The following is a 12,328-nucleotide window of genomic DNA, read 5'->3' on the forward strand; positions in this document are numbered from 1 at the left end:
AACTTAAAAAACGATTTGTGTCGTACGATTTTGGCTGTGACTCACTATGACTACCTACATTTATTAGTAAATATATACATTTATTAACCAGATCAAATGGGTATGTAGATATCGTATAAATTTGCCAAATTAGCACTTTTATGTCTAAAAAAGCCGATCTACAAAATAGTTTCTGTTAAGATAGCTCGATTCTGTAACATCCGAAGGCAATTTCATAATAAAGTATATTTACGACCCAACAATCTGTTCATTCGAATTCGAAGGAAATTTCGTGTGAGATGCATCAACGACACGTGAGCACCGGCTTTATCAAGCATTAAAACAGTTCGCCTCCGGTCATTTATTAAATCTGAATACTCGCGGCGTTGTTGCGCGATGCAATTTATGCACGAAGAATCCTTCGTGTCTCGCAACGCGCCACGGACCGTAGCCGATGTATAATAAAACGGACACGACGAGATACAATCGAAACTGTTCTAAACCGATTAAGACGAATTTCAGGATTCTCGAACACTATAAATCTCTGATCGTAAAAATCAAAGGTACCCGCAGCGCTATCTTGCTCGTGTACGATGAGGTGCTGATACAATAAACCTGTGACGCAATCTTGCATAATGTATCCCTATCTGAACCAACATCCCACGTTACCACCACCTGTCTTCAGCACGAGTTCACTGATTGCACAAACCTCCTGCTGCATCCAGGATACAAACGTGTGTACACATTGGACAGTTGAATCCGTGTCTGCGTGCCCTACTAATTTCCACACGCGACATTTTTCACCCGAATCGAGATTAATTGATGGACTGAATTAATTGTTCCCCGATGGAATTCGTTAATTTATGCAACTACGTTGGCATATTATACTCGTTCAAATATATTTCTTTGCAGGACTGTTGACGACGAAAATGATAACCATGACAGTAGCTATTTGCTTTTTATTAGTTACATAATATTCTGAAATCTTAATTAATGCTCTGTGAATGGTACACATAAATAAAACAGTATTATTACTTTTATGAATATTTCAAAAATATTTATAGTTCCCCTCAGGCTCGCGTGTCTTAAATTGTGATTCACTCTATAAAAAATTAACGACGTTGATAATAATATATTTAATAGTAATTAACGTTGTCGCGACTTAAGATATATAGTTACGTTTAAACTTGTAAAAAATTCCTTTTATCCAAAATAATGGTCTCTTGGTGCCACGAGCGTTATTTACGGACGTGACTTTATTACAAATAAAATTCATTAATGTTTACAATAATGTAAAATGTGGAATCGTGAAATTGAACATTTATAATACTACGTAAATAGTAGTTTCAGTAGTACGTTATAGTAATGATTTCGTTACGTTTCGAACTCTAATTATAATAAAATCCTGAGAAGGAAAACGGGTCATAATGATTGGTTAAGTATGTTGAAATTGACTATTTCTGTCATTACCATGTCGCGTCAAACTTTTAACGTTTCTAAATCGAGCGTTCTATTTGTAACAAGTATTAAATCGATCGTAAAACCCTCAAGTCAGATTAATTACGGTATACAATGAAATTGAATTTCTTGAAAATTTACGGCCTGTATGATCGTAAAATGAAACGATTTCTTAGTTATGCAACTAGAAGATGTAATTCGTATAATTTGATGTGTATCGATATACATATTGGATCATTCATTTCGCTCGCTTATGTGTCCATAACCGTATGCTAAAGGATGCGATTAAAATGCATCGAACTGATCAGAATTCACGTATGTACATTTTAAGACGAAGATGTTCTTAATCCCTTGATGTTTCAATGACGCGTACTTTGTAAAAAACGCATGAGAAAGTCTCGCTCGCAGAAAGTACATCGTTGCCTTAACCGAGCAGGACATAATAGGTTTAATTGCCATCTCTCCTTTTCGAGTCCTCCCTGCATGAATTACGCGATCCTACTTTTTACAGAATCTTTCGTCTCGTGCACATAGATGGTTCAAATTTTTTATTATCGAACGTGAATAAGAGGCATGCTCGCTCTATCGTGAACATCTTCAAAGTTTAAAGGTCTTGCGACGCAAACGTTAACCCCAGACGTGTGTTGTACAATGTTCTACACGACCAACTTTAATTTCAGCTGTAAATCAACCGTTGATTCGAATGATAAACGATCGATGGAACGAGTATTTTCGTTGGTATCGAGATTACATTTCGTAGCTATTAGTTCATTTTAACTATGCAGTAAACCGTGAGTGATTTCTAAATCTGAACAGATACCTATGGCTGGGATGTTCGTTAAGTAAACGCTCATCAACGTAGAAAAAAAAGATGATTGTAAAGCGAGCGCGCAAGTTAATAGACTACGTTATAGTAGCGCGTATTAACAGATTTCGAAATCGAAAGTGTAAGGGAAAAGAGGATATTACGCCACGTAAAAATTGGACTGTATCAAATCCATGACATTCATATCGAAGGCTATTTATCGATTGCGAAATTAGATGGATGATCTCGAAGAATACACATTTGGGATCAAGCGGTGATTAACAAAACATTTACCAAGTGTACAAGTCATTCCGTTGCGTAATCAATTAAATCCCTATTTTATGCTCGAGGAGTTTAGCCCGAGCCGGACGGAGAATTAAAAAAGTTCCCCTTACTCTAGTGAGGTAAGTTTATATTTATAGCGTTATCGATTTTACGACCAAGTTGCAACGTACCAAAAACTGCAATTTATGGTATCTCCCAAAAATTACCCTTCAATTTGAGCCACGAGTAAATGAAGCACGGTTCCCTCGAGCTCCCGATTAATTGTCGCTTGGGCGCTGCTAAATAACAGACTAGCTGCTAATTCGATAATTACCTATCGTAATTAGTGCACACGCTTTACGTTGCTTAATGTCTCGTGTTTCGAGGAAGGATCACGAGGCATCGAACAATTTCGTGAAAGTTCCGATGCGAGGACGAGCAGCATTAATCAAACCGGTTAACGAAGACGAGCGATCGAAGTTGCCATCCCCTAGAAGGTCTGTATCCTTACGATGTCCTGCATCCTTGTTCGATATGCTCGTCCATCGATGAGATGGTAGGAGAGCGATGCTCGAAGTTAATGATGCACCGCATTGCGTTACAATATAGGATTCGTAACCCGTGAAATATGGAACGAATCCGTACTCTAGGTGGCTGCTTCGGTCCCACTCTTCTTCACCATCACTACCTACCGTCACCGACTGATTCAACACCACCGTGACACAGTTACAACGTGCCACGCTGTAAATCCTACCGCTTGCACCAAACCATGATCTAGAAACACGGATGAATCCTGGGATATATAAAGCGGATTAGAACCAAACTTTGTCATTCCCTCGACACCGTCCTACGGTGGATGGTGTACACTGGCCGAAAAGATAGACCAAAGGTAGAAGACACAGCCGTACCTCGCGCAAGCACCTCGCGTGATCCAAAAGGCTCACCTTCTCAAGGATAAACGAGGGAAATAACGGTGACGAGATTTTATTGTTCGACGAAAGATCCATCGCTTCACCGCCATGTCTAAGGTGAGGAAACTCCCGGGCCACGAATAACAGGGAAATTATATCTGTTGCAACTGATATGCATCGTATAGGAAGAAGCTTGCGACGAGATTGTTCGTACCTCGGAACGTCGAGCTATTCTGCCTGCAGTAATTGCACAACGCGATATGAACTCTGTGTTTGAGCACGCGAAACGATTTCGTGTTCTCGGTATTCGCGAGAGAGTGAGGAATTTCGGTACAAATTATCGTAAAAAAAAGGTTTATTGCATGCACCTGAAGAAAATTAACTGCTGCTCTTATTCGAGTATTCGCTGAAACACAGTAAGATGAACAAGTAGGAAATTTCGGCACGAATTCCAATTTCGAGGAATTAATCTTAAAATAATCGTGATAATTTCGACTAACAATCGCATCATGAACTTATTTTTTATCAACGTATCGATCATTTGTCTAAACAATATATGAATGTAAATTTACAGATTGGATTAGCAGTATTCATCGTGGCTCTCACCCTGGTGCGGTCCGAGCCTCCGGTAAATTCTTATTTACCGCCAGGTGGAGGTGGTCCTGGGGGTGGTAATGGCGGAGGACCATCAAACACTTACGGACCACCTGGTGGTCCCGGGGGTGGTAACGGCGGAGGTCCTTCGAACACTTACGGACCACCTGGATTCGATGGCCAGAATGGTATCGGTGGAGGTGGTGGTGCTCCCGGCGGTGGTTTATCGAACAGTTATGGAGCACCTGCTGGTGGAAATGGTTTTAACGGTGGTGGTTCTGGAAGACCTGGCTCGAACGGTGGACGAAACGGTGGGGGCAGAGGAAACGGATTCGGAGGTGGTCAACCTTCGAGCTCTTACGGGCCGCCATCCAGCGGATTCGGTGGAAACGGTGGTTCTGGTGGCGGAAGACCCTCGAGCACCTATGGAGCACCTGGTGGAGGAAACGGATTCGGCAATGGCGGAGGCAACGGTGGCGGCAAAAACGGATTTGGCGGTAGCCCGTCCAGCAGTTATGGCGCCCCGCAAAATGGAAACGGTTTCGGTGGTGGTAACGGAGGCGGTGGAGCTCCGTCCAGCCTCTACGGACCCCCGGGAAGAAACGGAAATGGGGGAAATGGAGGCAATGGCGGAGGACGACCATCGAGTAGCTACGGCACGCCTGACAGGAACGGCGGAAGACCTTCAGGACTTTACGGGCCACCTGGCAGAAATGGAAATAACGGTGGTGGAAATGGAGGATATAACGGTGGTAATGGTGGCAGTGGTGGTTTTGGACCGAGTGGAGGCAACGGAGGATATCCTTCCGGAGGTCCTGGAGGCAACGGAGGCTATCCCTCTGGAGGTTCTGGTGGAAACGGAGGCAACGGAGGCTATCCCTCTGGAGGTCCAGGTGGAAACGGAGGCAACGGTGGTTATCCCTCTGGAGGACCTGGTGGAAATGGAGGCTATCCTTCTGGAGGCCCTGGCGGAAACGGAGGCAACGGTGGTTATCCCTCTGGAGGACCTGGTGGAAACGGCGGCAATGGTGGAGGTTACGGAGAAAATGGACAGGATGAGAGTAACGTGAGTCTTTTACTCTCAAAAATTACCGTCAAATTTGACAGCTTACTTGTTGAAACATTCTTCTTCAATTATTTATTAAATTATATAAGATATTCCAATTATAGTTAGAATCTAAACTTTCTCTTGTAATTTTAAAATCAGTAACAGCTATGACCTGCAATATTGCTCATGCATGATCGATACTTGCTCGTAGCTTAATCTATTAAGGCTACCATTTGTAATCTTCTGTTGATTACACTTTTTAATATTGATACAGGAACCGGCGAAATATGAATTCTCATACGAGGTAAAAGACGACCAATCCGGCGCCGATTACGGCCATACCGAAAGCAGAGATGGAGACCGTGCTCAAGGAGAATTCAACGTGTTACTTCCCGATGGAAGGAAACAAATCGTTGAATACGAGGCTGATCAAGATGGGTTTAAGCCGCAAATTAGATACGAGGGTGAAGCAAATTCGCAGGGATATAGCTCTGGCGGCCCAGGAGGTAACGGAGGGGGTGATTTTGGTGGCAATGGATACCCGAGTGGTGGTCCTAACGGAGGTGGATCCGGTGGTAATGGATACCCAAGTGGTGGCCCTAATGGAGGTGGATCCGGCGGAAATGGTTACCCATCAGGAAGACCGGGTGGTGGACCTGATTTCAATGATGGTAAGATTTATTCTATTAAAGCAATTGCGACTTAACCACCAGAATGCTGATACTCTAACGATAAAATTTAAGTGTACTTTTTTTTTAATTCAATATTAAAATTTCTTCGGAGGGGAGTAAATCATAATCGTAGAGCTATAAACTGATCGTAAGTGTACTATGATATATTGCTCTGTTCTTAGGAGGATTCCCATCCGGAAGACCAGGTGGTAACAACGGTGGATACAGTAACGGAAACAACGGCGGCAACGGAAACGGAGGTTATCCATCCGGAAGTGGTGGCGATGCTGCGGCCAACGGAGGATACCAATACTAAATATTTATCTAGGTGTAGTGATATATATACATATCGCGTGTACTACGAAAAAAGGGAATACTTAGGGCAACGTTTATCATAACGCATAGGATAGTTTCTGTCTGGAACAGTAGAAATGCGAATGGAATTGCCAATGATATGAACAACCAGTACGATCGAACTTTCGGATCGACATCTAACATATTTCATCGCTTTGGGACATTTTCAATTCAACGATCACGGAATGAGCAAAATGATAACTCGTTTAACTGTGAAAACAAACAAGTATTTAAGATGCAGTGCATCGTTTGTTTCAGACGTGGTATCCTTCCTTAGTGTAAACATATTAATTATTCATACGATAAACATAAAGACCTCACAGTTAATTCTTAGATGTAAACGATATTATTGAGTATTAATTGCATGCTGTACCGACATACTTGTTCACGGTACAACATGCATTGCAATAATACTAATCGTATCGTTTAATTGACCTAACGACAGGAGTGGATCTAGAAACCATGCTTGGAAGGGAGGAGGTGATGAAATATATAAAAGTATATTTCTGCGTCTCTTTTGAAAAATTTGTTATACCTTGCTTATTAACATCTTTACTTATTATAAAACAAATTTTTAGTGATTAAGTAATTTATTTTATTAAAAAAGATAGAGAAAACATCAAAAGTATTAATATTTAATGTATTTAAAATACCAGCAAAAATTAATTTCTTCAACATTATAAATTTTGGAAAGGAGGTGATTCTCCCCCTTCTTCTGCTCTTACTTCTGGATCCACCGCTTCTTCGCGAACAAAAAGTCATTAATTTTTTTTTTTTTTTCAATTTTTTTTCAGTACATGTAACAAGGCTCATAAATCTTAACTTTCATATAAACCATTCGTAATCTTATTCATGTAATTTTCAAGTTCTTCGATAGAATGTTCAAATCAAGTGTCTCTCTTGACTTTCATCGATTAATTTACAACTTTATAAGCATACATCGTGTATACGCTAATTTTTTAACGTTTGTTAAGATACATTTTGTATTTATTACTATTTATCATACTATGTATATTTTAATGATGTTTGAAAATGTAGCTGTAGAAACGAACATCCGCATAAAATAAAAATTGCGGTAGGCCATAATGTGTTCAGTCTTTCACTCATACCTTTCACACGGTATAAATGCATTCTACACATTTATTATACCGACGAGTAAAAACTGCAAATGATTGAGCGAATGATTTTAAAAATGTCCGAAGAAAAAAGGCAATAATGTTAGCTTTACTTTTATATTAATAGAGTACCATATTGTAAATGTATATTTGACGCTTACATATAATTTCTTTTTATATTTTAAAATTAAACTTAAAATTCACGATTCCGTTGCAATAGAACGAAAACAATTTAGAAAATATTGTATGTATTAAGTAATAAGAAATATCACAAAATAGATACATTTTTAAATTTCCAAATAAGTGACGTATGTGAGTGTGAAGCGACGTATTTCACTCACAATGAGGCTAAATCTTTGAAACAACATCTATCTGCAGTGCAATACCGACTAAGGACTAATGGATGTTAATGTAAAGATTAACATGAATTACAAAATATTTAAATATCTTTATTCTTTAAATTATTTGTTTATACAGCCAAATTGAAAAAAACAAATATTTCTCATATAATTTGTACAGAACTAAATTATTTGATTATCAAGTAACATTTGAATGTATTAAATCAGCTATAGCCTTCTGCCTAAGAGTATACAATTTCTTCACCCACTTATCAAATCTGATTTCTTGATCAAGCATTATCTAGATGAAATAAAAATATGAAACAATAAAATAAATAACACTATTATAATTTTTTCACATAAAAAATAGCAAAATGGTATACAATACCGATGAATGAAAAATACTCTCTGATCCACAAGGAATTTCAGCTACTGCTGGAACTTGTATAGTATCTGCACTAATGTCTATAACAATATTTTTGAATTTCTTTTCTTTTGTACTAGATGAAAACTGTTTAGGAGTAAAACCTTCAGAATTAATTTCATCTAACACGCCTTCCTTGAAACGTGGTTCAATTGGAAAATCATCTATAACAAATAATTTCACATTAAATTTGGAATTCATAAATAACACTATATATATTTTATTTTTGTACTTGCTTCTGTTTTTTTTATATTTATTAATTCAAATCATTTTTAATACTGTACCTTTTATTAATATGTTTTTGGTTTTGTCAGACACAGTAGCTTTTACATTAGACTGAGAGCTACTTGAACGGCTTCCAGACTTTTCCCTGGAAGTAGATCTAACCTTCCTTTTTGAACGATCTGAAGAACGTGATCTGGAACGATACTTGTGTCTTTCTCTACCTTTTGAATTGCTGTTCCTTGAACTTTTGTAACTTTTCTGACTACGATCTCTATCTCTGCCCCTGCTTCGGGAATGGGACCTATGTCTACGTTTAGACTTTGAGTGTTTAGATGATCTTCTTCTATGAGGTGATGAGTCACTAGAATCTGAACTAGATGATCTAAAATATAAACATAATTTTAATACACCGCACTATGTATTAACACTTTTTATAATTCAGGATTTTATAATAATGATGACATCTTTACCTAGATCTTCTGCTACGTCTCCTTCGATATCTACTATTATGGTCTGAATCGGATTCACTCGAGTATCTTGCCATAGCTGTCAATAACTTCTTTGTTTACTTTATGTTTAGGTTAAGCACAATATATACAGCAGGTGTAGAGTGCAGTCAAACGGAAATCTAGTTTTGTTAGGAAAAATGGCGTTCAAGACCTGTCGGCATTATCAAAATCGATAATTAATAAAATTATCGATAACAAATACTTATTTTTAAAAACAAACTGCTTTTTGTACATTTTAGATTATAGAAACATAAGTTTATATTTCTGTCGTTTCACAATTAACTGCTAAATGGCGCTAGTCGTACAATTTCAGCCTGTGCGCGCGAAAAAATTAATTTTAAAATATACATTAAAATCTTCCCCAGCGAAACTAGATTTGTATTTGAGCGTGTTGTGTAACACTATATTCATCTGTGTTATTTGTGTCTTGAAACATGAGAACATATACGATCTGTACTAGGGAATTAATTAATATATAAAGTAAGTGGTCTAACCTCAGTCTGTCCTTTACAAATAATATATTTATCAATACATAATATAAAAATGTTTTATTACGAATTAATTGCATTTTTTGAACATAAGAATTCTAAATAACACTTATTAACACTTCCTTTCCTTGTTTTATTTTTCAAACTACTTATGTACATTATAGAGTTGTATTTTCATGTACACTTTTATAATTAGTAGAATTACTAACAGAATTAACAATGCCTGTATTATTAATGTAAAAGTCCATGTCAAAAAAATATACAAACATTATGTTATTTTTATTTAATAATTACATTATATTAAAGAATTATATTTATATGCTACACAATTATGTTATGTGAATTATGACACAGAAATGGTTTGTACTTCTAATGCTGATACCCCTTTTTGCTTAATTGGCAGATAAACACCACCATATATTTGTAAACCAATCATTGTTATATTTGATGTATCTAAAGGCTCTGCATCAGGCACTTCTCTTCCTCGATAATATGGTTTAAAATTTGTCAGGGGTAATACCACAGTAGAGAAATCAGTATTTGACATTGGAGCCTAACATAATTTAATACATTATTTTTAATATAACTTTTTGAACAAATTAAACACTAAATTATATAAATTCAAGATTAAAATATATAAAATATGTTATTAACCAAAAACAGATAATGTAATTAAAATTTACCGTAAAAAATTGTTCATATGTTACATTTCCATTTGTGTGAAGACCTTTGTGTTCAAGAACAATTTTATAATTACTGTTTCTGCCTTGTCCTCTACAACAAATTTCAATATTCTTAAAACTAGATAAATCTAAATTAGTTATTGTTTCCACTCCTGCAAAGCCTGCACCATTTGGTTGTGGATTCAAAAGTGTAAAAAATATGGCATGCTGAAAAAGTTGAGTTGTTTGCAATGCCAAAACTGCTTTTGATTTTCCTACTGTTCTGACAGTATCCGATACTTCTTTCCAATGATCTACATTAGTTGCAGTTGTAAAATCAAAAAGTATTTCCTTGTGCCTAAATAAAACAAATATAATTTATTAAATTCCATTTATAGAATAAGTCTAACTTTTATAAGTAATATTTTCATTTCTTGCTAAATCTACAGTGATATATCAGGTGGGCAAAACTGATGAAACATCCTGTACATAAAAATTGTATGAAAACATTTCATAATCAGTTTTCATAGTGACAGTATTTTCAGGCAGCATCTTACTTGTACCTATTTAAAAAATATTGTTACTCTTCACAATTGAGATTTTTAACTTTTTATACATTATTTGTAGCTTATAAAGCTTAGTATAGTTACTGAAACTTACGAAGTATTACTTGTTTGTGTAGTGTAATTTAATGATGGGTACAGGTTATAATAAACGCGTACAAAAGACGCAATCAAAAATTGTATTGTTAACATTATTTCAGATTAACCATGTCATTAGTCATCAGTATTACTGACATTGTGTTCTCCTTCTATTTGTAACATATAGTGCGCACTGATTGTATTTTTTTTAAAAGCGAATATTATGTGAAGTCCATATTCGTTTAAAAATGATAATAATACCAAATGAATGCATACAATTATAAATAAATCTTTCCTCCGTTACAAATTTATTTTAAAAAACTTGTATTAAATCGTAAATTTGCAACATAAATGAGTATGAAACAAAAAATTATAATTGGAAAACATCTTTTTGATTTTAGCAATAGTAAAATATACATACAACATTTATGTTTGGCTAGGTACATGAATTGCATAATGTATTATTTTTACGTGTATCTATTGTACATATAGTATTATTGCAGCATATTGCAGCAAAGGGTTAATTCACTATATATTTTAAGTTAACTGCAATTATGTATACAACAATAACTTCCACTAGCATTTGGTTTAATATTTAAATTTCTATATATATTAACTATTTTATTTTGTCAGTTAATATTAATTGTATGAGTATTATGTTATTATTATTTTTATGCTGTAGACAGATTGAAACAAATATGTATTATAAACACCATAATTGATTTAAAAACGTAATATCATTTAAATATTACTTATGAAATGCTTTTATTATGACATTAAACAGTTTATTAATTGATTATGTAATTAAAAAAATTATTAGAACTGCGCATATTTCGCGAAACAAATAAAGTGCATGAAAATATATATTTTTATGAATACAATTTTATAGATACTTTCCTACATACCAAAAATAAAAATGTATTAGTTATTATGTCACTCTGATAAAAGCTATCTCACCCTTTTATTAGATGACATGTCATTATGATTAAAAAAATACCATAAATATATTGCAAACTCATTATTACACAAGATTAATTGAATTTAATTTATACGTAAACTATTAATACTTTGAATTTGTACAGAATAAAACTGATAACGTTCGATACGTATCGAATTTAAATACTGTACTATCACGCGGAATGTTCCGGAACTACATTTATGATCTATATAATTGTCTACAAGTTAAGAATCAAAAAATAATTAAACTTAAATCCCCGAAATAATTAATTAATCAATATTAAATTTCCGAAATTTATGTTAAAAGTCATAAAAATAATTATGAAAACGTGTAAAACTTAAAAAATAATATTTAGATATATTTGTTTTCATATTGAGTTATGCATACAAAATATGAAAACTTTTAATGGTAAATATTTAAAATTTGAATATACTAAATCGAAAAATTTGCTTCTTTTTCATTTTACACATTAAATTGCTTTTCAGTGGTTTGAATTTTATTTATATAGACTTTATGATACATATATAATAAGACAACAATTACTTTTAAACAATCTTAAAAGCTTTGGTCAAATTTAACTGAAGTAATTTTTTGCACTCCTAAAGTAAATGCAAAATATTTTTACAGTACACTGAATAAGATTTCAGTTTCATGAAATCGAAAATAATACACTGCTCGATAAATAAATTATGATCAGTTCACTTTTAATTAAATTGCCGTTATCAGTAACATATAAAACATCTATAAAATAAATTGAGATTACTGCCGAGAAAACAAATATTAACTATGTATGTAGAAATAATAACAAATTTTACAAGTGTCTTAAGTTTCTTTGTAATATTAAACATGAAAAGCAAATAATATTGTATGATGTTTAACTATAC

The 12,328-nt window shown here is 34.7% G+C and overlaps 3 protein-coding genes across 6 annotated transcripts; 1 reads left to right on the top strand and 2 right to left on the bottom strand.

Annotated features, from left to right (window-relative positions):
- Positions 1 to 3,324: 3,324 nt before the first annotated feature.
- Positions 3,325 to 7,170, top strand: LOC100876922 (uncharacterized). Its single transcript, XM_076538963.1, has 4 exons — positions 3,325 to 3,534; positions 3,992 to 5,077; positions 5,334 to 5,730; positions 5,913 to 7,170. Exons 1-4 carry the CDS (start codon positions 3,526 to 3,528, stop codon positions 6,044 to 6,046), a joined length of 1,626 nt encoding a protein of 541 aa, XP_076395078.1. The 5' UTR covers positions 3,325 to 3,525; the 3' UTR covers positions 6,047 to 7,170.
- Positions 7,171 to 7,627: 457 nt separating this feature from the next.
- Positions 7,628 to 9,142, bottom strand: LOC100875916 (uncharacterized). 2 transcript variants are annotated; one of them, XM_012294273.2, is made up of 5 exons: positions 8,928 to 9,142; positions 8,657 to 8,846; positions 8,246 to 8,568; positions 7,926 to 8,125; positions 7,628 to 7,838 (listed from the first exon to the last, which is right to left on the bottom strand). In XM_012294273.2, exons 2-5 carry the CDS (start codon positions 8,728 to 8,730, stop codon positions 7,737 to 7,739), a joined length of 699 nt encoding a protein of 232 aa, XP_012149663.1. In that variant the 5' UTR covers positions 8,731 to 8,846; positions 8,928 to 9,142; the 3' UTR covers positions 7,628 to 7,736. The 2 variants fall into 2 exon arrangements, with proteins under 2 accessions (XP_012149663.1, XP_003707162.1); XM_003707114.3 differs by having other exon boundaries at positions 8,657 to 9,142.
- Positions 9,143 to 9,432: 290 nt separating this feature from the next.
- Positions 9,433 to 11,706, bottom strand: LOC100877033 (uncharacterized). Of its 3 annotated transcripts, none has more exons than XM_012294302.2 (3): positions 11,444 to 11,706; positions 9,867 to 10,203; positions 9,433 to 9,736 (listed from the first exon to the last, which is right to left on the bottom strand). In XM_012294302.2, the coding sequence occupies exons 1-3, from the start codon at positions 11,503 to 11,505 to the stop codon at positions 9,527 to 9,529; spliced, it is 609 nt and encodes a 202-aa protein (XP_012149692.2). In that variant the 5' UTR covers positions 11,506 to 11,706; the 3' UTR covers positions 9,433 to 9,526. The 3 variants fall into 3 exon arrangements, with proteins under 3 accessions (XP_012149692.2, XP_076395600.1, XP_012149689.2); XM_076539485.1 differs by lacking the exon at positions 11,444 to 11,706 and adding an exon at positions 10,908 to 11,246; XM_012294299.2 differs by lacking the exon at positions 11,444 to 11,706 and adding an exon at positions 10,506 to 10,875.
- Between the last annotated feature and the right edge of the window lie 622 nt (positions 11,707 to 12,328).

The sequence above is a fragment of the Megachile rotundata genome, chromosome 1, assembly GCF_050947335.1.
Source record: "Megachile rotundata isolate GNS110a chromosome 1, iyMegRotu1, whole genome shotgun sequence".
In the NCBI taxonomy this organism is placed as follows: domain Eukaryota; kingdom Metazoa; phylum Arthropoda; class Insecta; order Hymenoptera; family Megachilidae; genus Megachile; species Megachile rotundata.